Below are 27,865 nucleotides of genomic sequence, written 5' to 3' on the forward strand. Positions count from 1 at the left end.
ATTTCCCTTCCCGTGATCTATTACCGAAGAAGGAACCCCCAACTCTTCTGCTTTCATATTTGAATCATGGTTATTAATTATTGTGAACAAAGTATTCTTTGGAATATTAAAGGATTTGACTATTTTGGCTGTGGACATCAATTTCTAGTCATCTTGTGCTAAAACTTTCAATTTCATATCACTGGTTTTCCCTTTTATTAGCTGGCATGCTGCCAAACACATGGGACTTCAGATTTTTGAATGTTTGGGTCTGGCCATTCCGACATGCCAGGAAAAGCAAGGTTTAATGAGGATCACATTATGCATTCAGCAGTTTCAATGGATTTTTATAATAAAGATATTTAAGAATTTTCCAGAATCTGTGATTTGAATTTCCTGGCACGCTGGTGTCCCTCTATGCTTCCCGGCATGCCAGCTAATGTGGAGGAATACGGTAAAGCTATAGCGCTTCGTTTATTTAGGACAGCCATGTCGAATGAATAATTTTCAGAATAGAAAAGTAAGTTGTTTTTTACCTGTATATTCTTAAATTGAGAAGTTAAGTAAAACTGTGAAAAATCAATCACATGGGAGGTGGGAATGATCCACCATGTGAGAAAGTGAAATCGAATAGGGTAAGCAAGAGAGAGGTGGGGAAGGGGGCATCAAAATAAATCAGCTGACTCGCGCCTTACTGTGACTCATCCTGTTTCCAGTGAGGGTGATACTTAATTAAAGGGTATTCCGCAGAAGTGACAATGCTTTATCTCTCCCACTCCAAGCATCACAGGTCAAGGTCAAACACACTCAAAGACAGATTTCATCCATTTCTTTGCAAAAAAAAAACAAAAAACAAAAAAAAAAAAAAACTGGGAAGCTGAGCTGAGATTGGTTGTGATAGAATGAATGAATGATATATACTGGATAAAATAACATAACAAGAAATAGGAAAAAATTCTGGACCTGCTGCAATGGTCATTATAATGGAAGAGGCATTATAATGTGCATCAACTATAATTAAAACAATTATAGAGAATCTTTTATTTATTGTTGTGTTTTATAGTCCTGAGAATTTGAATGTGGGTACTGATATAATAATTATGATGTCATCGATTCAGTTGGTTGTAATTGTTAATGTTCCTGCATTTGCCCATTCTTTAAAAATATTACTTAGAATGTTAAAATTTAACACTATCTAATGACAGCTAGGATTGACACTTCTAGGCATATTGGAAACTGCAGCACCGTCTCATGTTTTACGCATGTAGCACATTAGTGTTTCATTATTTTCTTTCCAGTTTTTGTTTTTTAGAAAATTTTTGATAACTTTTTTTCTAACAGATCATGTTGAAAGTTATTTTTTTTATTGTAAAACTTTGCTGTATTATGTCTTTGACCTGACATTGCTATTCATTATCATACGCTTATTTTTCCCCCTATTATAGGTCACTCCACCATACTTGAGTGATCAGTTTGGAGACATTAATTGGCTACATTTTCTTTCATTGTGGGAACAACTTCCAGAGTGTATGAAACGTGTCGGTAACTTAGTTGGTGTGGAGGAGCAGTTCATTGGGCAGAAAGTACAGGGTCATTCATCTAGAGGCCAGAAAGGGTTGCACAAGTTGGCGATACACCAGAGATTCTACGCTACATTGGCATTGAATGATCTCATTCACGAAATGCCTCTTTCAAAAGTTGCTGAGAAGTATAATTGTTCCAGAGGCATCTTGCAATCTTTGCAACAAACTACATCCACATTTGCTGGTGAGGATTTTTTTCGAGTGCATGAGATATCTTATGCATGGATGTATATGAGGGATAATTTTCACTTTTAACTTTCCTTAAAACTCTCTAAAATTTCTCTGAATAATGTTTTACCTTTCTACTGATTGAAATTTGCATAATGATTCTTAGCTAGAAAAGATTGTTGCTCATCACCGAATTAGTAATGCTCATAATCACATAAGTAATGTGTATTTATTTCAGGAATGCTGACAGTTTTCTGTAACAGATTAGGTTGGCTTAACATGGAGTTACTTTTTGTGAATTTTCAAAAGAGAGTTCATTTCGGTGTCCAGCAAGAACTATGTGATCTCGTTCGTCTTTCTACGATGAATGGACAGAGGGCAAGAATATTTTACAATGGTGGATACGAAACTGTAGCTGCAGTGGCTGCTGCTGATCCATCTGATATATCCTTGATTCTTGCTAATAGTGCTCCTTTTGAGAGGTAAATACACTTTTTCTGAATATTATGTAGCTCAAATTTTGGAAAGTTAAAACTAGAGATGGGATGAGTATTCGGCCTAATAATGCTTAAATATTCAGCTGAATATCAGTGTGAATCCAAACGCAACAAATTAATTTTTTAAAAGCACATTAAAAAATGTAATTTTTTTTATATCCTTTTCTGTAAGAGAGGCTATTCCAGGGTGGATTTCTAGGATAAAGAAAACATGAAACTAAGCGTGCGTTTTTTTTTATATATATTATCCAGTATGATATCTTATGTTCAGGGATTGCATAATTTTATAATTTTTTCATTTATTTCAGTCTAAAACAAAGCAATGAATCAACGGTTTCGTCTAAAGATCAGAATTCAAAGTTCATATGGATTTCAGGTCAGCGAGGCATGAGTGCTAAAGAGGCTGCAGCGATCATCATCAGTGAAGCCAGAAGAATGATTGAGCAAGAACTTGGAGTGAGAAACCTGAAGTGGAAAAATTCAAGGGCAGAATTGAGACCCTTGGATGAAAAGGAGGAGAATCATACTTCTGAATCGGAAATGGAAGGCAAAATTGCAGATGATCATACTGAAATGGAACAAGAATTCCCGTTAAAAAGGGAACCAGACTTTGCAGAAGAAACGGCATTCCGCAACACTTGCAAGTTTGAAACTGAACTTGAGAAAAAAGAAAAAACTGAAAAAAATTTGTCAGACTTAATCATGAGGCATCATATAAATGGGGAAACGTCGCATGAGAAAACAAGTGAAAGTCCACTGAAGAAAAGAAGATTGAATGATTTAGGAGAGAAGAGCAACCTGTTTGGAAAAAATGAGCTGATTAAAAAAGAGGCTCCACAGTTTGAAGTAATCCCTGACAAAGCATGTGAAGTAAATTTGAGCTCATTGCTGTCTGATTCTTTAAATGGCAGCAAAATGCAACAACTGGATATGAGTCAAGAAAATGATACTTTTCTTAGTAATATTACAATATTTGATAGAATGGTGGATAATCAGACAAGCGATATCATTGATGTCGAAAATGAAGCAGAAGAGTCAGAGAAAGGGAATTTGCTGACTCAGATGGCCGAAATAGATGGGAGTATATGTTTGAGTGACTCCTTTAATTATAATCTGCATAATATCTCTGATGACGATAATAAATTTGAGAATGGTGATGGAAGTGGAAGGATATCTCGATCAATTTTATGCAGTTCAACTCTAGTCACACAAACCTCTAGTCTTATAATGAATGAATCAATGTTCTCATTTTTAAATAGTCAAGCAAGCTTCTCGATAATTGAGGATCAGAATCTAAATATATGTTCAAATCCTGATAATATGCAACAATCACCCGTTCTAATTGCAGATGATCAGTTGGACTGCAAGGAAAGTCAGACATCAACTGACATGCATCAGGAAAAAAATTCTAGTGACGTATTCGATGATGTCAACCAAAATGATGAGTCTGGTACTGGTGACTTGTTTGCAGAAAATGTTCTCTCTGATAAACTTCCAGACACTGCTGCCCTATTGGATGATTCTATGTGTTTAGCTATAGCTGCACAGAAGTCTTTTGTTGAGAAGAGCATTGTTGCTAATTTGCCAAATGTAAGGACGAAGCACGAAGATGCAAATTTAGAGATGAATCAGGAAACCATAAACTCAAGTTGTGACTCGCCCTTCAGTACATTTCTTTCACCAGTAAGAAAAGATGACCTAAGAAAAGAAAATGATTTTTCTGAATGCTTTAATCATGACATCAAAAAAATATCAAACTTTGAGCATTTTGAAGATTTAAGTTTGCATTTTGACACTGAAGAACAGTTCACATTTCTTAAAGAGGAACAAGAAAATGCTCAGAAGCTCTCAAATGTGCCCAGCAAATGTGTCGATCTTGAACCAGTTCCAAAAAACACCAATGATGGTACTTCCCATAAAATTAATGATAGAAGTCAGGGTGAAGAGCGGAGCAGTGAAGAAATTTCTGATAAATGTTCTACCGGAAACAGCATGACTGTTCGAAATCATGTTTCCACTAGTGCTGACTATCAGCAGAAACTGGTAGCTTCCAATTCAAAAATTGAGGAACCAGCGGCAATGTCCAATCATTTCCTTTCATCACCAATCATCCCCAATCTTTCAAGCTTGTCACTGGTTACTGGTTTTGGCTCATCTGGCCGCGTTGTCCCTGATCACTCCTCGACACCGAACCAGCCTGAAACATGCACTGAACCAAATCACAGCAAGATCCATTCGAGAACCGAGAGCAGAACCCAACTGAAAGCATTTGCAACTCAGATAACGCACGTAACGGTGGACAGTGCTTTTGATGATGGCGACTCTGCCTTGTTTTCATCACCAACTAAAGGCACTGATAGAGTTCCAAATTCCAGCGATTGTATCGAGATGAGAGTCACAGTCCAATCGATTTCTGGTGCTGATTTCGACGATTTTTATCAATCTTGGAACAACTCTAAAAAATTTTCATTTTCACTCGCTTGCGAGAAGCACATCCATGAATCTGGTGTTATTGGACCTAGGGCATTACAGCAAAGTGAGTTAATTACATTTTTTCTCTTATTTTGTCGTTTGTTTTATAGTCAGTAACATTTTGCAAAAATTTTTCTTTAGATAAATATTAAGATTATGCGATCATTGTTTGTACTATGATGGAAGAATCTTAGGGCGTTTGGCTGTTACGAATAAACAGTAAAAAATGAAGGAGAGTTTTTACGACAGCCAAACAGCTCTGATTTATTTTTTTAGAGCCATTCAATTGATATCAATATAGTGGTGTAGTATATTTCGACATTGACATCAAATTGAGGGTCAATATTTTCCATACAGGTCTCTCTCAGCAATGTGATGCATGCACCGTTTCTAGGAATTCAAACATCAAGTTGCAAAACTCTCCTTAGAGAGGAGCAAAAGCGCCAGATGCCTGAAATTGTGTTTTGTGGATCTGGTTGCTGTCTACGAGGTTTTTTCCCCTTTTAATGGACACTGTGCACAAATGAATAAATAGGAAATATGTTTAAGAAAAATTCTAGTTTATTCCTGCCCAAAATTATGTGGCCTGCTATGCTATTGGGCCTTGTTTAAAAGAAAGTTATCCACACCCTGTGTTGTGATGATCATAGCGCAATAGAAAAATCATTTGAAATAAAATTTGCTCTTTAATTATAATTTTTTGTAATTTCATTGAATTGAAATAGTATTTTTTTATATTTCAGGTAGAAGTCACGAAACTGAATGCAAATGGGTTCATGGAAATGATGTCATTGTTGGAATGAGTGTTTGTTGGGAACGTGATAAAGTCTTTTATGTTCCTCTCCGTTGTACATGTTTAAAAGGTATGCCAGCATTTGATTTTATTATAGGTAATTCACATATCCTGAAATTAAGAAGTCAAGTGTGTGTATCACGTAATTCTCTTAAAAGCCTGAAGTATGTAAAATATTTTTAATGATTATCACACTGACATGCTAAAGCATGCCAAGTACAGAAAATTTTGAAGATGCGTAGGTGTAGATGTGAGTAGAAGGCTCGACCAACAACCTATATGGATGCTAACCCCAAGATCTAATTCAACGTCTTTCATTCCAATTTAAAGGTTAGTAATGAGCTGGAGTGTTCACTATATGTGCAGTATTTTGTTTTTGGATTAAATGTTGCTGCAGATTATTAGATGAATGTATTCTCCGATTTGCAAAATTTGTCTTTATGAATCATATGCTTCTGCAGATTATACATGAGAATTCATGGTACTATAGGTTTCTGTGGTTGCAGTTATAATTTCCTCAAACCATCTGGTTCCAAGTCTTAAGTTCAAAAGTTAACTGGTCTATTACAATTTTTAAAATGAAATTTCTCACACGGAAACAAATTTTCCATAAAAGTAAAATTACACTGTTGTATAATTTTAGTAATTCAGTGTGAATCTGGTGTTTTACGTACAGATTTAACTTGAAATTTCATTATTTCTTTTATTGTTTAACAGGCCATGATTCTCGAGAAAAACCTTGTTCAGAGGTTATCAGTAGCATCGCCGAGATTTACTCAAAACAGCTTCGTAACAAGACTGTCTTGATGTACGATCTCAAAAGGCAATATCGCCTCCTATGTTCAGCGTGTAAAGTGGTAATGCAGCCAAGTTCCACGGCAGTGTTTCAGGATCCCTGTGTGGCGAATTGGTTGCTTGAACCAGCATTGGGTAAAGCAAAACTATCAGATATGGTTGCAGATCATTTGGCCAAAGATTTTTGTCTGGTAGAAAGTATGTATGATTTGATTAAAGAACCTCAATGATTCATTAATCCTATGCGTGTAACTTGTGTCAGCTGTTTTGAAATAACAACTTTAGTTGAGTGCAATTTATTGCATGACACTTATATGAGAATTAAAATGAGTATGTACAGTCAACCCTTGATTTATGAAAGGATGACATCACTCTCCACTATCCATATAAGGATTTTAACAACTGGTTGTTGCGAAGATGAATTTTTGGAAAGAGAAAATTCAACTGCCTTTACGGGGAATCGAACCCACTTACTTTCACTTTCCGGGTGAATGCCTCACAAAGGCAGTTAAATTTTCTCTTTCCAAAAATTCATCTTCGCAACAACCAGTTGTTAAAACCCTTGTATGGATAGTGGAGAATGATATCATCCTTTCATATGTGGGGGATAGAGCGGCAAGAGAATATTCATTAACCCAGGAAGCTGAGCATTGTTCTCCGGAAGTTAATGCGTTTTGTGTCACATCAGAGCTAACTGTGTACCTTCGAGTACAAACCATTACTATCCAAAGTTATTTGGAAATGATAAGCAACTGGTTGATTCTTGAACAAGCCATAATAGGATAGTGACTACCTTTTCCAACAAGATGTGGTTTTCCCCCTCCATTCTTGCTGTCTAGAAATTTTTCGATTGAGCACCTGCCAAACAGATAGATTAACATGAATGGAGAGAAGCAAATTTTTTCATTCTACGAATTTATCTTTTCTTTTTCATGATTTTTGAAAAGGTTATTCTTAGCAAGGTGCAATAGCGTAATGTTTTTTTTTATGTAGGTAGGAATTCAACAGCTGTTGATGATGACTCAAGTGCTAAAGTCAGAGCTTGTGAAGAAGCTGTGATGGTCTACCATTTGATGGATGAACTCATTGAACAACTTCAGAAGCGTAAATTGCTCCAAGCTTTTCTCAGTGAGTATTAATGTTATGTGTATAAATTATTATTTTTTTAAAGAAAACATACATTGTGATTTGTAAGCAAATTACTTTGGTCACGAATTGCATAGGTTGTTACTTGGAAATCTTATGACAGACAGTAATTTTGTTAAATGCTTTATTTCTGTTTGGCACATAATTCTTCATATCAAGGAAAATTTTGTGTGACTTCACTAAGTTTTTTTTAAAACTTTAAATAGCGATTGAAATGCCTGTTCAAGTGATTATAGCCAAGATGGAACAAAATGGTATAGGATTTGATGGTAAACTCGCCTGCTCGTATCACTCACGTTTACAGCAGCAACAACAACAGCTCCAAGACAAAGCATATCAACTAGCAAAACGAAAATTCAATCTAAACTCATCTAAGGACACTGCTCGGGTGAGTGAATTTTTTTTTTTTATACAGTTGATGCTCATTGATCTGTTGAAAACAAACATTATATTGGGTGGGTGTTATATCAAAAGGTAAACATGTGAGATATTTCTTATACGAAAGTATTTGGGACCTATCCCACTGGTCATTACAATGGTATGATCATTATAACGACCCCACGTTATAGTGGTGACTGTATTACAGTGAAATCTGCCCAAGAGGAAAAACCTGTCTTGAACAGAATCAAAAGATATTCCCATCGATGATAAGTTCACTGATACTCACCTGTCTAAAATGGGATATTATTTTGATCTCTTAATTGTTTCGTTTCACGCAGGTTCCACTGTATTTTTTTTTATAATTTATTTATTTATTGATTTAATGATTTCTTTTTTAAATTTGTAGCTGGTATGGTTCATTGTAGGCTATTTCGAAAGCTTGTGGAAAGGACAAGTTTTTGGCAAATTTAACAGATTGTAGCTAGAAGAATGTTTCCATAATTGACGATTACAGTATTCGGCAACAATTCGATTTTGAACTTTTCTAATTGTTCAGCATTTGTAGCTCTCCAATAAATTCAGATATTTTGATGAAAATTGTGTCACCTTATAGGATTTTTTCTGCTCTTTCCAAATATGTGCTTAGTTTGTGTGTCGGTCTTTCAGAAACTTCATAAATCAGATTGGACACATTTTTCTTCCATTATCTACCATAACTTGAAAACGGTTCAAGATAGGACATTGTTGGTAGGGTGTCTGTTGCCTCCTTTTGTATGGCAGATTAGGTCACGTTCACCCTGTATAGCACAAGGTAAACTAATAATTGACCATAGACTAATATTTTTATATAGACCCATATTTTTATAGGTTTTATTCAAAGAGCTGAAGATAACATTACCAGGAGATGAAGGAACTCAGGGTAGTCCATTGGTGAACAAACATCTGTCTATTGGGATTCGTGAGCAAAGGAAAAAGTTACCTCCAGCATTGAAAACAAACAAAGAAGGTCTTGAAAGAATCAAGAATCTACATCCATTACCAGAAGTTATACTCAACTGGAAGAAAGTTACTTTCTGCATCACGAAAGCAAGTTCCATTTCATTATTCGTTATTCATTTTAACTCTGATTCTCGAGGATCAACCAAATTCACATTTGCACTCAATTTTTAGACACAGTGTGATCCATCTTGCCTCTGTAATTTCTTGAATGTCTCTTTATTTTTCCCAATTAAAGGTTCTTACTCCAATGTTGCGTTCAAAGTCATTCTGCGGTCCGCTTGGAGTTAATAGACTTCACAGCTCCTGTCACGTGTACACAGTGACCGGAAGGATGAATATGCATAGTCCTAACCTCCAGTTTGTACCTAGAGATTTTGACGTGGATTCTATGAAGGAAAATGCAATCGATGATCGTGATGAAGAGAGCAGCAACGAATGTTCTTATGAGGATGCAGAACTTTTTGGTGTCACTCTTCGGAATATGTTTATTCCATGTAAAGGTGAGAGAATGGGCAAGAGATGGTAAAGTTTTATCAAATTATGTTCATTCGTAAATCTTTCAATTACAGGCCAGTTGCGTAATATACAGTTAACCATATTTGTCACAGTAATTTATGAAATAATGCTCAAATTATATCTCAAAAGCAGTATAATAGCGCGTTACTTCAGAATAGCAATGACAATACATGTTTATTGGGCAACAGTGTTTACAGTGCAATACAGCGTTTTCTTCTTGAAAATAAGGACATAACTAAAAAAAACAATTTTTGCAGGTACGAAAATGTTTTCTCCCATTTCTGCTGTTCTGCAGAAACGTTCACTCATTTTCAACGGTTCACAGTTGCGAAACTGTTGAAGAACACTGGGTTAGAAGATCTTGATGGCTGATTTGTTCCTAATTATAGTTGGCTTTGAGAACTTCCAGCCTTTTTTTATTTTACGTAAAGAAATTCAAGTATCACCATGTGTCTTTTTAAGGGTTTACTAATATCAAACTCATTTAAATTTTCTAGGTAATGTCTTGATTTCTGCAGACTACTCGCAAATCGAATTGCGCCTCTTGGCTCATCTTTCTGGAGATAAGAAACTGTTATCCTTGCTAAATGGTGGGGGTGATGTCTTCAGAATGGTCGCATCAACGTTAAATAAGATTTGCATAAACCATGTTACCGATGTACAGCGCCATCAAGCGAAGCAGGTTACTGTCATTGTGTTTTCTCTTTTATATCTTAAAGTGCATAATGGCTACTAATGTTATAGTACTTGATATCGCTCACGTAACATCATCATTCTCTGCATTTTATCGCAGTGATTTTTGCTCTAAAAATCTATTTAACACTAGAATGATGGGAATTTTGAACTATGTTAAGGAGTGATGACTGACAGAAATTTCCTTTGTCTGCAATTCCAATTTTTGTATATACATGGTAGTCAAGACCTAAATTTTTCTGCTTACCAACTGTAGAATTATTTTTTTGCTGTGTCGAAAGCGGGTTATGTTGTAAAATTATGCTCTCCACATGAATTGGCAGGGCCTGCTAGGCTGGGATGTTTGGTGCCCCCCCCCCCTCGTCCTACTACAGTGAATTTATAGTGTGGAGAGAAAAAATAAGATAAGAATCATCTTGGCCTCCGGACTGGAGCCCTGTCTATGGCTAAAATAGTAAAAAATAAATATTCTTTTTAGTCGTGTAGCATTGTACCAGCAAATGCGATGCAGTAAAAATGCAAAGTTCCATAAAAACACCAAATGAACTGAATAACGACGACAAGCTTCTTCAAAAGTGTACCTTTCAATGGTACAAAATGTGTACTGGAGAAAGGGAAATGCCATGATATAGCATCTGTTTCCTCAATATGTTTGCGTAAGAAGACTGTCTATTTCATCATGTTTTGCAATCATACGAAAGTACTTCTATAGTGGTCAAAATGACCTCTACTGTCGTTCTAAGTAGAACTTCATTTTACAAGTAGACTAAGAACCCTGGAACATTTATATTTTAGCAATTTGAGAGCCTTATAAGATGAGAAAATCAGTGAAATTTCAAGAACCTAAAATAAACCATTAGGGAGTAATCACATGTCAAAGTAATTTTGTGGTCCAAATGACTGCTTCCGCCATACTAGTGTTAAATTAACCCCTAGTGTAATATTTTGATAAATGTAAGAGTTGAATAAAAATTTATGAAAAGGAAGTAACAAATATTTTCAATGTTAGAAAAAGTTAATCATCGCCATGGAAATGTCCGTATTTCATTATGCAGGCTATATTTCTATCTTTCAGATATGTTACAGTATTATCTATGGTGTCAGTGCTCAAACATTGGGCAAACAACTTGCAGTAACTGTAGAAGAGGCAGATTGCTTCATGGAGTCATTTATGGATACCTATCCCGGTAATAATTTACAGTAAACATTAATCACTCACTGAATTTTCATCAGTAATCTGAGATTGTAATGCTCATTTTTTGGAAAATGTCATGAAGTTTTTCAAACTATACCAAAGATTCATTTGAATATAGTTAGCTATTTTTGTTTACTTGCATATAAATGCAAGTTTTTTATTTGCATAATTAGAATAACAAAACATGGTTGCTAAGTCTCCTGAATTTTCCAGGAGACTCCCAAATTTCTACTCTATTTCTCAGCCTCACAGATTTTTTTTCAGATCTCCTAAATTCTGGCCATAATTGAAAAAATCCCTGCTTTTGGGAAAAAAATTATTCCCAAAAAATTTATCTTGGAAAAGTCTGTTGCCAGTGTTTTTCCCCAAGAAATGACATTACATGCATGAAGTTAAGTCACTATTGCACTCTCAATAAGAAAAAGATTTATTTTGCCGATAAAATGCCAAAATTCACCAAACAGTTAGCATCAGTTTGACTTCTCAACTTGAATCTGCGAGATGAGTTGTACATCAGATTACCAATTGGTGATGTCATGTTTTTCCCCCAGAGAACAAAAAATCCCTACTTCGTTCTTCAAGAAATTCTTTTATATTTGTCTCTGTGGAGTTTTTTACATGGAATGTGGACCTATGCCAAAATTCCAAACTCCCCTAACCTCATTCTCGAAGGTTGTCAGCTATGACACGATCAAGGTGCTCTGATACAAAGTACATTGATCAGTACAAGAGTAGCGCAATCCAACATTAGGTAGACATAAAATAACATCCATAGTATAGTGTTTTGTTCATTGATAGTGCACATATCCCTCTGAAGAGTAATGTATTGAATGAAACGTAACAAAATTTGGTGGACGTACACAGGGGAACACATGGTTTTTGTTTCTAAGGAGAGAAAAAATCGTGAGAAAAGTTGTCGACGTAGGAAAAATTTTTGCATTTAGCAAATAAAAAAATGTGTTTTTATTTGTTCACATTATAAAGTGGTCTATTTATTTGTTCTATTCAAACAATGCTTCTAATTAGGCACATGCTTTGCAGTTGCAGAAGCACAAAAATTTGTGACATTATTGGAATTCCTGACAGCATTCCAATATGTTACAGATTTTTGTGCTTCTGTAACTGCAGGGTACATGCCCTGGTTTGAAGTGTTGTTTCCTCACCATTCTCCGTTTATGCAGGTGTAAAGGCTCACTTGAAGAAAATAGTCGACGACTGCAGGAAACATGGATTCATTTCAACTTTAGCTAGTCGACGGCGATATCTGCCTTCTATAAAGAGCGATAGCAACTCTGAAAGGCGGCAGGCTGAACGTCAAGCTGTCAACACTACCATCCAGGGATCTGCTGCTGACCTTGTGAAAACAGCCATGATCAGGATCGAACAAGACATGACAAATACATTTTCAAGGACACTGAGACCAATGACTGCAACCACTAGTTAGTACAAATGATATTCACATAGTCAGTCAAACCTTGATTTAATAATTTTCTCAATTTAGTGATAAAATTGAATCCCTGAACAGAAGCTCATCAAAATCTGTGATGACTGTTCCACAAAATAACGCTAGATTCAAATTTAAATCTTTGATTTAGTGGAGGAAGGCTCAGCTAAAGCTCTCATGGGGGGTTTCATATTCTTCCTGGTGCTTGAATTCCTCTCTATAGCTGCTGTAGCAGACTACATCTTTATTGCACTGCCATTACATAGCTCATACGTTGCTTGGGATCCTGGCATCATCAGTTGAAGGACGGCAACACTCAGAAACATATTTGAATATGAAAATGCATTGTGTAATTAAGCTTTTTAAAGAGGGCAACTCTCTCACCAGCAGAAATTAATCACTTCTTGAGGTGTACGGTTCAACTCATTTCTCTAATCTATAATATAAAATTAGTTTTCTGTCTGTATGTTCTCTATAAAAATAGACTATTTTTGGACCGGTCATTGCCAAATTTTACATATCCCTCAAACGAGACCCGACTTGAATGGTAGGCTACTTTAAAAGTTGGTCCGAGTTGGGCAAATACCTAAATTAGTTGAAAAACTGTCGGGTAGTAATGGTTTGTTGGCCTTGTATCTCATTGAATAAGGAACTATCAAATTCTAAATTTCTGCACATCGTATCTCATGTATAGCATCAGATTTTCTATACATACAAGCATACATTCTGTAGTACAAGCATAAGATTCACAAGATTGAAATTTCATAACGGTTCACTCAGTATTTTTCTAGAAAATTGCGGGTTCCTGGGCACGTGCCCGGTGCACCCGCCATTAAATCTGCCTATGCCAAAAAAAGGACATAGACTTTTAGCAGTAGTGTATAACGTACTTACATATTCACTGAAATTTTTTATGGTGTGTAATTTTTAGATCCTCCCGATAAGGAAGATAGAATCAGTGGCGGATTCCTGGTGCTTCAGCTTCATGATGAGCTCATTTACGAAGTCAGGGAAGATGACATCTACATGGTTGCTAGAATAATAAAAAAGAACATGGAAAACTCTATGAAACTGAAAGTAAAGATTCCGGTCAAAGTTAAAGTTGGAAGCTCGTGGGGCGAAATGAATGAACTTGAGGTTTAAGTTCATAAAGATATTGAACATGAAATTTTGTGTAATAAATAGGCTAGCCAAGGAAAGTGAAAATGGTTTTATAGCTGTAGAATTACATTTTTGTCAGAGTTGAGCTTGATACAGTTTCTTTTGGTTTGTTCCTATTGACTTGTATGTACTTAGTCCAGTATGTCTGTCATTCCTTAAAGACATTCTAGAACCCGTCTTTCAAACTAGTTTTCAAAATGATGGCATTTGCCTTCTTCAAAACTACTGTTGGTGAATGAAGTTGTGGTCTTGTAGATACATTTCAATCAAGGGAAGGAAAAAAGTTATGTAGAAAAACACCAGGACTGCATGATGGATTTTCCGAATTTCTACCCGATCTCACATACTCCTGAAAAATTCTTATGCATCCCAAATTTTAATTGTAATTGCAAAAAAAATCCGTACTTTTGGAGGAAAAAATATTCCCAAAAAATTTATCTCGCAGAAGTCTGTTGCCCCCCCCCCCACTCCAAACGACATTATGTGCATGAAGTAAATTGTCGCTGTTGTGCCAATTCACAAAGAAATGCTTGAGTTTGGTGAGGAAAACGCAAAATTCGCCAAACAGCCAGTGCTAGTTTGTCCTTTTCATAGTCAAATTGGCGTGATGACCTGTACCCTTAAATGACTAGGTGTCCCATTTACTCTGCTTGTACTGCTTTAGGGCCCTGATGGCATATTTTGATTGTTACAGTGCTTTATTTAAGTATAGTAATGGCAGGTAATCTAATCTATTGTTGGGTGGCAATTGGCAAATTTTTGCACCAATTGGCTATTTCTATCGCAGTGTCACTTTTTTTTCTAAAGGAGATGAAATCCCTATTAATTTAAAAGCCATTTTATGTTTGTCTATGGTTGGTTATAGGTTTTGTTGCAGAAATCTGGAGATCCAAACAATTTCCCTAATTCTCTCACACACGGGTTCCAGCACGTCTTCTAGTAGCAGCAGATATGCTGGATCAAGTGCATACATATGTGGTTGTAACCTTTTCAAAAGAAACCATATCAGGCTGGACTCTTAACTGATACAGTTTATGAGCAACCGAAATAAGTCTTTTTGATTCTTTCATGTCTGTCCATCGCACATGTACAAATTCATCAAATCATTGTTTTTAAACCCTGCATGAATTACTTTTGCCCCCATCAGATTACATTCGTTAATATACTCATTTATGTATTGTTTTGTTATAAATGTCAGAAAGCTATATTTTTAGTGTCAGAGGCTTTTATGATCAGTCTGAATTTTTCTAAATTGTTTCGTGACCAAAATTTTACTGTTTTAATAGATATGAAGCGAATTTGAAACTGTTTGGAAATGTCTTAAAAATCATGTTGAAATTTGCTCTTGATACAGATATTTGTTTTTTTTTTATAGAGATGTGTATATTTTAGAGACTTTTTGCTATTTTGGCATGTTTTTATTTATTCATTTTTCAATGTATTATAGAAGCATGAAAGCATTTTTTATAGAATTTTTATTAAATGTATACATATTTTATCAATTTTCCTGTTGCCTATGAAGGTTTCCTTAATTTTAAGGACGCAGATCCAGATGGATGTATTGTGCAGATCTAATGCGTATTAATGGCCACTGAGAGAGAGGAGGGGAAGGTGAAAAAACAATCATATCGGTGAAGAAATATATGTTTCTAAGTGGGGAAAAAACGTTTACCCAGAAAAAAAGAAAAATAATTCCCCGGAAACCTGAAAAAGAGGACAAAAGGAGGAATTTTCCAAAACGTAGGACGACGCTTGAAATGACATAAAAAAAAGAGGACAGCTCATAACCCTAGATGTACTTAGTGTCCCTTATGCAAGATGGAAGTGTTGCGAGGAGTATGGTCCTAGATTTTTGTATACAGGGTGATTAAGAAAGAATCATCCTATTTCGAAATTATTCTACACTTGAAATCGACCATCAACAAAAATTGTTCATAAAACTTTTTTCCCCTCTTATATTCACATATTACTTATTCGGTGGTTTTAATTTTTAAGAAATATACAATTTTATAGGAGTGACTTATAGAGAGAATCGGGTGATTCTCTCTATAAGTCACACTGTAAAAGTACTAACTTGATATTGTCTGCTGCATGCCAGAAGCACGAATGTACAAATTTTCCTCCTTTTTTTTTATCAGCTGTTTGGATACCTTGTTTTGCTACCTGAGTTGTGCCTGAAACTTGAATGCGTATCGCTATTGAAACACACGTTACAAAACATTCCAGGAAAATAACTTCCATAGACTAACATTTTTAAATGAAAATGAATTTCTTTTGTATTTTTTATTTTTTTTAACTTATTTGGAAGTTTTTATTTTAGGGAATTTCTCACAACCCCCGGTTTGCGCACCACTGTCCTACGTTCTAGAACAGTGTTTCCAAAGTGGGCAATGGAATTGTTCATAATTTGCGTCCTTAATGAATGGTCCGGGAGCGATAGAAGCTCAGGTATAACAGGTACCCTATGGGTTTGATTGAGTATGGGGGCGATGAGAGAAAAAAATTTTAAAGAAGGGGCGATGGAAAAAAAGTTTGCGAAATTATGCTCTAGAACATTTGCCCTTTTGTCCTTTTTTAGGTTTCTAGAATTATTTTTTTCAAGGAATTTTTTTATTCACTTCTGAACCATATATTCTCTTCATTGACATGGGTGTGTGTTCTTTTTTCCGCACAAGGATGATGCCCGTTCGCACACACCCTTAGTAACACCAATTTTCACAATTAACGGCTGATATGGCGCTACTATACTGACCAAACAAACGAACACAATAATTTTTCCATATAAAAACAAAAACTGATAAAAGAAACAGAAAAAAAAAACTGAATAATGATCCATCTTCCTGTGCTTGAAATAAATTCTTTCCACCTTCTGGACAATTTTACTGCTTGTCCTGGAGCATGACAAGAGGTTTTCTTTGGTTAATAATCTTTTGTTACATGTATTGACATTTCTGAAAACTTGTTAGCCTTGTTAATCCATTAGGGGTCATTCAAGTATTACATCAGCATCGATGGGGAGGGAGGGGGTTACCGATTTGCTGACTTCCGATGACAAGGTGGGGAGGGGGTTTGGATGATGTTACGTCACCAACCCCCTTTATGAAGATATGAAATATTCTTAATGGCATTTTATTTGGTGCGCCAAAAACGGAAAAAACCCTTTCGATAGTTATTGAGCACCTGAACTAACATTCTACCTATTGATAAGTCCCCTACAGAGCCACTTTAGTGATCTTTAATTGTTTCATGGGCCCTTCAAGGGCTCTGGAAATGTGTCCGGGCCGCTTAAGTGCTCTGGAACTTTGCCACGCATCACTCAAGTGATCCGTAATTATGCCACGGATCAGTTACGTAATCTGGGAATGTTCCGCGGGTAACTTCAGTGATGTATAACCGCACTGGGGGCCGCGTAAGTGCTCTAAAACTGTGCCACATGTTACCCAAGGGATCTCTAAATGTGCGTTAAGTGATCTCGTTTAAGGGCCGTATTCACCGACATGGTTTAAACTGTAGTCACAATTTTTAGATAAGAGATCAACATAGATTGGTTAAAAACCTGAATTTAACCAATCCGTGTCGATCTCTTATTATAAAATTGTGACCATAATTTAAACCATGTCGGTGAATACCGCCCTAAGTGAGCTGAAACTGTGTCGCGGGTTACTTAAGGGATCTTTCAGGCCTACTTCAGTGATCTGAAAATGTACCGCGGGCCACTTAAATGCTCTGGAATTGTGCCACGGGCCATTTAACCGTTTAAAGGCCAATGTTCCATAAATGGAACATAGTTTTTATTTGCAAAAATATCAGATAAAAATTGATTCAAATATTTCCGGTTTTTTATCGTATATAGACGAGAGTTCAAAGTATTTCTTGAAATATATTTGGAAACTTCATGTTAATTTAATATTTTTTGACAGAATTTTGAAATTAGACATTTTTGGGCATTTTTTTCCCATTTCGATTAAAATTCGCCAAAATTTCAATTTTGAAGTGAATTGAAAATTATTTTGTGTGTTTCTATATACCACTTAATACATCAATAAAAGTAAATCAATTAGTTTCTTTGTACTGTTGAATATTGGAGAGCTACGCGCGTTCAAATATGCATGTTCCATTTATGGAACATTGGCCTTTCAAGAGAGCTGGATTCTAGGGATATCTAATGTGCAGTGCGTGAGCTGCTTCGATTGTCCCGTTCGAACCCCAGGGTGGTGTCATCATTCGACATGTGTATGGGGGCGAATTCTGGGTAATATGACATAGATGAATGTGCTTTCTGTGGGGGGGGGGGGGGTGAGTACTTTTTATTCTTGCATTCTTGGAAAGACATGTTTTTGTGAACCGCAGACTAATCAAAACGTGATCGTTAATCGCAGATAGTCCTTTTATGTTCAGCTGTATATAACTAGTTCGGAAGATATCTCACATTAGAAGAAGCTGTAGGATATTTAGAAACATTTAGATATATATATATACATAATTAGTAGGATATTTATAACTCGCGTATATATGCTAATTACTTGCTAATGAAAATGGGAACATCACGGATGATGATGTTATTGTTGAAAATGATCTAGTGACAACAGTTCCACCTGATGTTTGTGGAATGCTAGATATATATTTTGCAAGATCGAGGATGAGGTATTATAGAAATTCCCGTAACGCGTTTTTAAAAAAATTTAGGGCAGAAAAAGTGCAACACTCATGTGAAGGTTTCAAGAAAAGGCAGTTTTAAGCAATCCGAAAAAAAAAAAGCAATGCATGGGATAAAAAAAAAAAAAAATTCTTTCTAGAATCCGATCAAAAACCTCAGCTCTGGATTCCATTTGAAAAGATTTGCCATATAACCATTATAGCACGTTGGGATAATTCATTCAGAGTTGCGAGAAGCAGGTCTTATTTTGCGAAGAGGAGTGACAATGGACCTTCTACGAAAGAAGGAGGGGTTAATTATTCATCCAGATCCACGTTGTCAACTGAAAAAAGATGTCAGGTCATCTGATGGCCATTATATTGTGTCTACGACGAAAGGACGGTGTGCGGGTTTGCCAGAAAACACTATATATAAATGCTACCAATGTGATAAGTGAGTCCATCAAAGATGTTTTCCTCCTTTTATTACGGACGTTATAAAAAAATTTGAATTTTCTTCACTCATTTTTATGCTAAAAGAATCGGTATGTGTTGCGAATTCAAAATTGCAGTCCAAAATAGAAAATTTCGTGAGATAACTGTACTCCAGAAATGCCGCTGTGGTGGTCGAGTAAATATAGTGACGGACTCGCGATGCGAGGATCCGGGTTCGAACCCCACAGTGGTGGTCGGCTGAAGTTGGTTTTCTGTGGTTTCCAACTTCAAGGCGCGAATGCGAGCCGATCTCCCCGAGAGAGCAACAGGCCTACAACGTAACAAATATTCAATCATTACACTTCACTCACAATTTGAAGTATAGATGGCAGCACTGAAATATCAAGCACAACACTAGCTACACACTCAGACTGTTAGGTGCACTAACTTTGTTCCAGACTCTGCCACGAAGCTGGGCTGGAAGAGATCTCAGCAACGGGATAAGTCCGGTGGCAGAGACCCTGGCGTTCATTCATTCATGTACTCCAGAAATAAAAAATTGCGAAAATATAGGCGATACCAGTTTCCGCTTACACCTCTCCCCAAGTGCCAATGTTCCATAAACGGAACATCGTGAAAAACAAAGAAAATTTTTTTTTTTCAAAGTTGATCTAGGCATAGGCATGCAAAAGGACCTCAAATTTCAAAACAATGAGCGATTTCGTTAATAGTTCGGCCTTTAAACGGTCAATCGATTTGTAAATGTGCCGCTTAGTTCGTTCATTTTTACAAAATTGGGTTTGAAGGGGGGCAAGCCACATCAGATAATCTTCAGGGCCACATTTGGTCTGCGGATCAAGGGTTTACCATATATAGCTTAAAGGGTGGGTCGCAATGAATTTCTTAAAGAGAAATTTTGAGTTCTTACCCTTCAAATAGCATCGAAATTAACAGAAATCGATTATAATAACATATAAAGGTAGAAAGAAAGTGTGGGGGACACGCACGCACAGTGTATTTTTATCGCTTTTTCTTATCTAACCCCGATCAGGAGCTGACTCCACCCACTGGCAGTTTATTGATTGGGGGGGGGGGGGCGAAAACATGTTTTACTATAAAAACAACATCGCCGAGTTTTTAGAAGACGAGAGAGTGGCTGAAATAAAAAAAAAAAACAGATCAAGTTTGACGAGATATCTCGGGATTGCCGCTGAAAGCTCTACTCTTTAAGTTTTTTTTTCTTTCAGGCGTGTTGGCTTTTTCCTAAGAATCATCATTGAGTGTTGTTTGCTTCCTATTTTCTTTGTCTTTGAATGGAAGTGGTAACATTCCCCCCCCCCCGCGCCGGAACCTAGGGGCTGCGGCCATTTGAGCCCCCCCCCCTCCCCAATACATTTTGTACAGAGGCTGTGAGTCCCTCCCCAATAATTTAGGTAAAACAATGCAACACTCCTGTGTAAGCGCCCAAGTCCCGTATTTACGGGACGACAGCAACTTTCATACCTCCCAACAAACTTCACGCCAGGTTTCACTACACGTACACTCCAACATGTACCAATTCGTTAGAGGTTCCGCAGAGGAATATGCACGAGGTACAGAGAAACGATGCCACTCTCCGCTGTTCATACGAAGTACGAAAGCCTGGATAACCAAGCTTGGATAACGGACAGTGAGAGATTGGTGGTTCGATTCCCCACAGAGGAATGAGAATTTTCTTTCCGAACTACATCTCGATCTCCTCTTGGTTATCCAGGCTTTCGTACGTCGTATGGACGAGGTGCATGTCTGGTTTAGTAGTAGACCTCCCAATGTTTCATGTCGGTGCCCACCAAGGTTTAAGCTTCGGTCGAATTTTTCACAAAATGCGAAATAAAAATCTTAGAATGCGAAAGAAGTAGTATAATCCCCCCCCCCCCATTTGCGCTTTTTTGCTAAAGGAGTTTTCTTATCTAGCTTTAACCCTGGTGCCCACCCTTCATGTCCGTGCCTCTGCATGGCAGTAACTGTTGGCGAGCAAACAATGGTATTCTGAAAATGGATGTTGCGGTTTTTTTCCTTACAGAGATCTGTTTTTTGAACTGTCTCATACTGTCCTAGAGAAAGCTGGGCCGTGGTTAGAATAGCATCTCTCCTGTTTGGAGGCAACTTGGGATCTTGTATTTTGGGAACTTCAACGATGATTGGTCAAAGCGTGTGAACATGTGTGAAAAAACTCTCATATCAATGAAGAGATATAATTATGTTTCAAAGTGGAAAAAAAAATTGTTTCCCCGAGGAAAAAAATAATTCTGGAAACCGGAAAAAAGAATGGGTGAATTTTCCAAAATATAGAAGGACGCTTGAAATGTCATTAAAAAAAAAGGAGGACATCTGGTAACCCTACCCGAACCCATTTAAGTTGCCTCCAAGCAGGGCAGGTGCTATTCTAACCTAGCTTACCTCAGGATAATATGAGAAAGACAGTCCGAAAAACAGCTCTGGAAGAAGAAAACTGCACAGCATCCATTTTGAGAACACCATCCTGAAATGACGAAGCTCGCCAACAGCTAATACCGTGTGATGAAGTGGGAGCAGGGCTGCGATTGAGTGGGAGAGCAGTGGGTCTGGTGCCTCAGGCGCTGGACTAGGGGAGAAAATTTCCTTCCTTAGAAAATTTGAAGGGGGGGGGAACATTTTCGCTAAAACGATGACCTGAATGTCATAAAATAATAAATTCGTCCCGCAAAATAAAGGTGATGTGTAGGCTGGCATATAATCCATGTTATCTATATATATAAAATTGATTTTCTGTCTGTGTGTGTGTGTGTGTTCTCTATACAAATCTACAATTTTAGATCTATCGTCGCCAAATTTTGCATATATACCAAACGGGACCCGACTTGAACGATAGGCTACTTTAAAATTTCGTCAGAGCAGGACAAATGCCCCAAATGGGCAAAAAACTGTCCGGCAACAATGGTTTTTGGGCCTCGACAATCACTTTCGGAACGTTTACTTTGGTTACCGTGGTTCCCTAGCAATGCGTTTCAGACGTGTCTATGCCTTTACAATGGTTTGTTACTTATCTAATCCTGTTACTATATGAATAATAATTTATGCCTTTGTAATGCTTTGCCACATTTTCAATACTCTCAGTAAGGAGGCTTTTTGAATAGACGTCGTAATATCATCAGCATCGCTTTGATGGTCAGGAAAAGGGTGATCCTCATAGAAATCAGTGTTAAAATTGCCGATTTTAATGTAGAAATGCGGAAATTTGATGGGGTTATATCTCACAACACCAATAATTTTAAAAATTATATAGAATTCTAGATTTTTGAAGTATTGAGTTTGCTTAGAGATATACGAAGCTCAGGAGATTAAATAGGAAGTAATTAGCCCCGGACCTACTTTTGCGTTGGATATCCAGGCAAAAAAATAACATTGATTTCAAATTTTTATTTACATCTTCTCAAGCATGAAAATTAATGTCTCCGCGTATTATCTTTTAATATTCAACTGCATAAATTCATATAGTTTAGGATGTTTTGAAATTAATTATGGGCCCATAAAGTACATCGAAGAAATTCCACAGCTTTAACTAAGCATTTTTGGAAGCTCAAACAGGCAGAAATAGATAACTTGAAGTTCAAAAGGGGGGGGGGGTCGAAATACTTAGCTCCCTTAAAAAAGGGAAAATAATATATTCATTTCTACGTTTCTTTAAATCTAGATTTGTTTCTTTCATGAGTCGCGCTGGAAGTCGCCATATTGGTTAACCGTTATAGACACAGTTTGCATGTCCCTCAAAGAAAGAGGGAGATATCACGTGATAAAAAAAAAAAGCCGCATTGAACGAAACCCGGGCATCGCCGGGTATTATAGCTAGTATAATTTTTGAAGTCATGTTTGAAAATTCCACTTCAGGGGGTCATGACACCCCTTAAATGAATAAATCATCTCCAACAATTTTAAGATGAGATTTTTTTTTTTCCAGTTCCAATTCAGAAGTTCTGGAAGATTTACATGTGGCATCACAGCTTTTGATTGAAATTCTGCAACACAATTAACTGAGTAACACAACAAACATAATGAATGAAATCGATCACAGTTACAAATTGTCACGATTACAGTTTAAAACTTTTACGGCATCTCATTTATGTTATGAATGTGCGTATGACAGTAGACTCACTCAAAACCATATTTGGAGCAACAGACGGTAAAGATATGGTGATAAAAAATTCTCAAATTTCGAAAATTGAGAACTGTGGGGGGGGGGGGGGGGCATTATTCTTCGGAAAAAAATTAAGAAACGAAATACACGTATAAGAGAAACGGGGCGGCAAAATCCTGAAGTCCGTCTCTGTTAAGAGAGGTCCCAGGGCAATTGGCTCCTTTCCTGACATAACAAGCGAATCTTTCTTGTGAAAAGGTAAAGTAAATATTTATTAATATTTCATCGCGATAAAAATCAATTGCAGTCAAAATGAAATGAAAAACCGTCATTGCAACATGCAGAAATTTCATGAGTCACATGAAAATGTGACTCAAAAATGTGACTCAATAACTCAAAAAATATTGTCCTGTTTCATTGATCAATATGTAATCTGATTAAAACGACAGCGTATAAAAACGATCGCGTAGTAAACAGAACGCACTGTATGCACCTTCCCCCCAAAAAAATGTTGACTTGATAGTGAAAGAGAACAAATTACCTCATTTTGGCAAAAAAGTGTTGATTTGGTTAAAAAAAAAAATTTCAAGTATTTCATTTATCTAACACTTTAAAAATCTGGTGATAAATTTGCCAATATAGTGGATGAAACTAATACGTAACTACACGTGACAACAAGGTTATACTATCACACTGCACTGAGAGAAAAAGTGCCAATCGTGAAGGAAGAAGGCCGAACTTGGCTTCTATAATGGGATTGAATATTTCAGTTAATTTTCAAAAAAGTGACAACCCGCTACTGGCGAAGAAATGTACTTTCGTTCGGAGTTTGGCCCCTAACTGACCGTTAGAAAAATGACACGTCACAAAATTTCAAAAGCTTATAACTCACTTAAGTATTCGTCCGATCCAAAAACGGAAAACACTTCTATATTCATTTTTTCACAAGGAATCACGTGTGTAATTATTGGGCGGTCGATAGTTACCACCCTGTATAGGAAAACACCATAGGACGCAGGTGGGTATCTGTTTAGGTTATTTTTCTAAAAAAAATATCATATTAAACGTGTGAACTCTTGAAAACTTCAAACTCTTATGAACATGCAATGTTAAAAATATAACAATACGGTGGAACCTCCCCACTAACGGACACTTTTCTGATCCCCCGGTCCCTTGGAATAGGGCTTTAATGTATTTCACTCCCCCGTTAGCGGATACTCTCGATAGCGGACAGTAAAATCAGGCAAACTCTAATTTGTTAATTTTTGGTCGTAAACCGAGAATTTATCATATTCAAATAAGATTATGTTTAAACCCAAGCTCGTGTTGGTATAAATAGGATAAATCATCAATTATTTACTTAATTAACTTTACAGAGCCGATGGTCCACGATGGTGAATTCGAATGGTAATGTTGGGTTTTGTTTGTTGATACGTGTGAAGAAAACCAACTTTTCAAGACTGAGGTAAAACGGTGTTATGAATGTTTTTATCTTCTTCACACTTATTTTAATTTAGTTTGATTTTTATTGCAAAATATGTGTAGTTACGTATTATGTAAGGGTAGAGAAGGCAAGAAAAGGTTATAAATTTTTCCATATTTATCAGACTTCCCACCTTTATATTTGCGAATTATGCATAATCGCCGGTAAAAGTGATAAATAAATGTGTGAGAAATTATATCTTTCTTTATCGAAATGATTGGTGATTATGCATAACCACCTGTGCATCACTTTCACACACACACACACACAGCACATATGCATTTTACCATTAAAATTGAGGAAAATTCAGAAATTACGAAAGGAAAATTACAGAATCGAGGAAAATTTGGAATTAACTGAAGAAAAATCCCGGAATTTTTTGAGAAAAATTTATAAATAACGGGAAAAAATTCCAGAATTGAGAGAAATTCAGAAATAACGGAAGAAAAATTTAGAATTAATGTAAGTGATAATTGTATTGATGAAAATTCAGAATATATATATATATATAAATGTAAAAAACAATTTCAAAATTGGAGACCTCCAAATAATTTACCTTAAAAGCCACCAATAATTTACCCGGGGCAGGTTCGACCACACCTGAAGCACACCCAAAAGGGCGGCTTTGCCTCCCCACTGACGACCCAAATGCTACGACCCCGATCGTCTACGAATATAATTCGATTCCGCCTCCAATATGTCTGTGAAGAGTCAACAGGAGAACTTTAACCAGATGGAGGACCAATTAAAACAAGATGAACGAGGGATGTCGCGGAAATTCCATTCCGTGATTACCCGAAACAAGATTAGATAATTGGGATTCCAGGAGGTCGCTTAGGAAACATCACCATCGCGGCCTTAATCAACTCATGAATATTCTATGAGGAAGAGGGGGGTCCCCCCCCGCAACATCTCTACTGAGGGAGGGGAGGGGATGATGGGAAGACAGGACACAATGCAAATAAATGTCTCGTGTAAAGATTCGTGTATCGAATATACAAAAACCCAAGCCACAAAAACAAACATGGGGAGCCGGATCAAGAAAGAACAACACGAGAACATGATCGCAACACGATCTACGGGGTGAATTTTAATGGATCCAAGGGCATAAAAAACGCACAAATTAGTTTTTTTTTCCTGGAATCGAATCGGATTCAAGAACGCTAAAGGATTTTAAATTTTATGTCCTTTCACAGTTTTCCCTGCCTGGGACGTCTAGGGCTCGATTTGGGTGAGGCGGGGGCGGGGACACCTGGAAGGTTTCAGCGGCCCCCCGAAGGCAAAATGTTTTGTGCTCCGGGGAGATTTGAATTTATTCAAGCTGTTAGGTGTGATATCTTTTCTGTAATTCACCTCATTCTGTTCACCAGTGGTTTCCAACAGTTCATGCTGAAAGTGCAGCCTTAGAAATGCGTACGTAGATTGGCGTATCCCTGGAAATGCGTAGGGTTGCGTATCCTTGGAAATTCGTAGATTTAAGTATTCCTAGAAATGCGTAGGACTAGGTGTCTCTAGAAATACGTAGGACTAGGTGTCTCTAGAAATACGTAGGACTAGGTGTCTCTAGAAATACGTAGAATTAGGTATTCCTAGAAATGCGCAGGACTGCATGTCTTTAGAAATGTCTAATTTTTCGTATCCATAGAGATGCTACGTAGACTTTGCGTATTCCCAGAAATACGAACGTATATTTCGTGCGTTCCTAGAAATGCGTACGTAGATTTCGCGTGTTCCTAGAAATTCGCTTTTAATGGACTATAGAAATGCGTAGGATTAGGCATCCCTAGAAATACGTAGAATTAGGCAACTCTAGAAATGCGCAGGCCTGCATGCCCCTAGAAATGCGCAGGTTTGTATACTTCTAGAAATGCGTAGGCTTGCGTATCTTTAGAAATGAGTAGGATGCGTATCCAATTCAATTTAATTCACTTTATTGTTTCATTTCGTTACATAAACACAAGATGAGATTAAAAAAAAATAAATTACCCAGAGGGGTCTAGAGCACTACCTCCTATATACAGGATATGGACTGTATATAGTATATAGGAATATGTATATAGGAGGTAGTGTCTAGAGACCCATACTGGCTAATACATTGTAAGTTTATAATGAATGCCAATCAACACAGTTACTTATTATTAGTGAACAATATCAACAAACTAAAACGGGAAAAAGAAATATTTAAAAAAAACGGGAAAAGGAGGATTTAAAAATTAAATATATATATTTTCCCTTCCCCCCCCCCCTTTTATTATTTGTAGTATTTTTGGCAACAGCAAAGAGTGCAACTATGTGAAATATACATTGTGCATGGTTTTCAGATGAGTACAAATAGCAAGAATCAATATAATTTTTTTTATTGGAAAGAACACGTTACAAAATAGAAAGTACATATACATACTTTGTGACCCTCAAGGGACTGCTTGGGGGGCCGTTAAAGTATTACATAAGCAAATTTTTAGCCATTTTTGACCCCCCCCCCCTCCCTCCCCTTGTCAGCAAAAGTCAGCAAAACGCTGACCCCCCCTGCCAGAAAAATTTCGTCATCAGCTCTTCTGAATCCTAACTCATACTTTCATAAAGGGTGGTTGATGACGTAAGCATTATCCAAACCTCCCCCCTCCCCCCTTGTCATCGAAAGTCAGCAAATCGGAAACCCCCATCGATGATGGCGTAATACTTGAACGGCCCCTTGTCCTTCCATAAGGTCAAAATAATTTATATTAAATTTCTATTTTCCAAAGCAACTTTCTTATCGTTCTATTATCATAAACAGTAATCATTATGCACGTGTACACACACACGATATAATTGAATTTTTATAACATATCACAAAAAAAAAATGCAAATAGAAATAGTTATACCCTTTTCAATAGACCTCTTCGAATTTTGATGATTAGTGTTCCTGCAAATTGTTGGAAATATACATATTTTTGATAAATATTTCTATGCACACAAAAATTAAACACACGTATTGTAAAAGTGGAAAGAAAAATCTTTTTAAATGCCAATATGTGTATTGTGTATTAGTGTCCCAAAAACTATACTCTTCGCGAAATCGAAAATACATTATAATTCACCCTCTTATTAGTATGATTAGCTGGGGATTTTCTGGAGGATGTTCCAACTGCGGTTCCAGCACGATGGAGCTCCATCCCATTTTGGGCGAGAGGTTCGGCACTATATGGACGTCACTTTTCCAAATCCGATATATCGGGAGAGGTGGTCCTGTAGCCTAGTCATCACGATCGCCCGATCCGTCGTGTTTTAATTTCTTTTTGTGGGGACAGCTTAAGAGTCTGGTGTATGAGACTCCTCTTGACTGTGAAGGGGACCT

The 27,865-nt window shown here is 36.8% G+C and overlaps 1 protein-coding gene across 2 annotated transcripts in view; it reads left to right on the forward strand.

The window, feature by feature from the left end:
• The window catches only part of PolQ (DNA polymerase theta), a 41,485-nt gene extending 26,227 nt beyond the window's left edge, over positions 1-15,258 (forward strand). For both annotated transcript variants that reach the window (XM_089251596.1, XM_089251595.1), the window contains exons 14-26: positions 1,425-1,746; positions 1,969-2,212; positions 2,536-4,763; positions 5,443-5,562; positions 6,210-6,485; positions 7,281-7,415; positions 7,640-7,821; positions 8,682-8,900; positions 9,049-9,313; positions 9,827-10,011; positions 11,098-11,209; positions 12,399-12,656; positions 13,593-15,258. In XM_089251596.1, coding sequence (XP_089107722.1) covers positions 1,425-1,746; positions 1,969-2,212; positions 2,536-4,763; positions 5,443-5,562; positions 6,210-6,485; positions 7,281-7,415; positions 7,640-7,821; positions 8,682-8,900; positions 9,049-9,313; positions 9,827-10,011; positions 11,098-11,209; positions 12,399-12,656; positions 13,593-13,804 — 4,758 coding nt within the window. In that variant the 3' untranslated portion in view covers positions 13,805-15,258. The remainder of the gene's footprint in view (positions 1-1,424; positions 1,747-1,968; positions 2,213-2,535; positions 4,764-5,442; positions 5,563-6,209; positions 6,486-7,280; positions 7,416-7,639; positions 7,822-8,681; positions 8,901-9,048; positions 9,314-9,826; positions 10,012-11,097; positions 11,210-12,398; positions 12,657-13,592) is intronic.
• Positions 15,259-27,865: the final 12,607 nt, after the last annotated feature.

The sequence above is a fragment of the Pholcus phalangioides genome, unplaced genomic scaffold (assembly GCF_987345545.1).
Source record: "Pholcus phalangioides strain wild (caught in Gottingen) unplaced genomic scaffold, Ppha-v1.0 ptg000027l_1, whole genome shotgun sequence".
NCBI lineage: Eukaryota > Metazoa > Arthropoda > Arachnida > Araneae > Pholcidae > Pholcus > Pholcus phalangioides.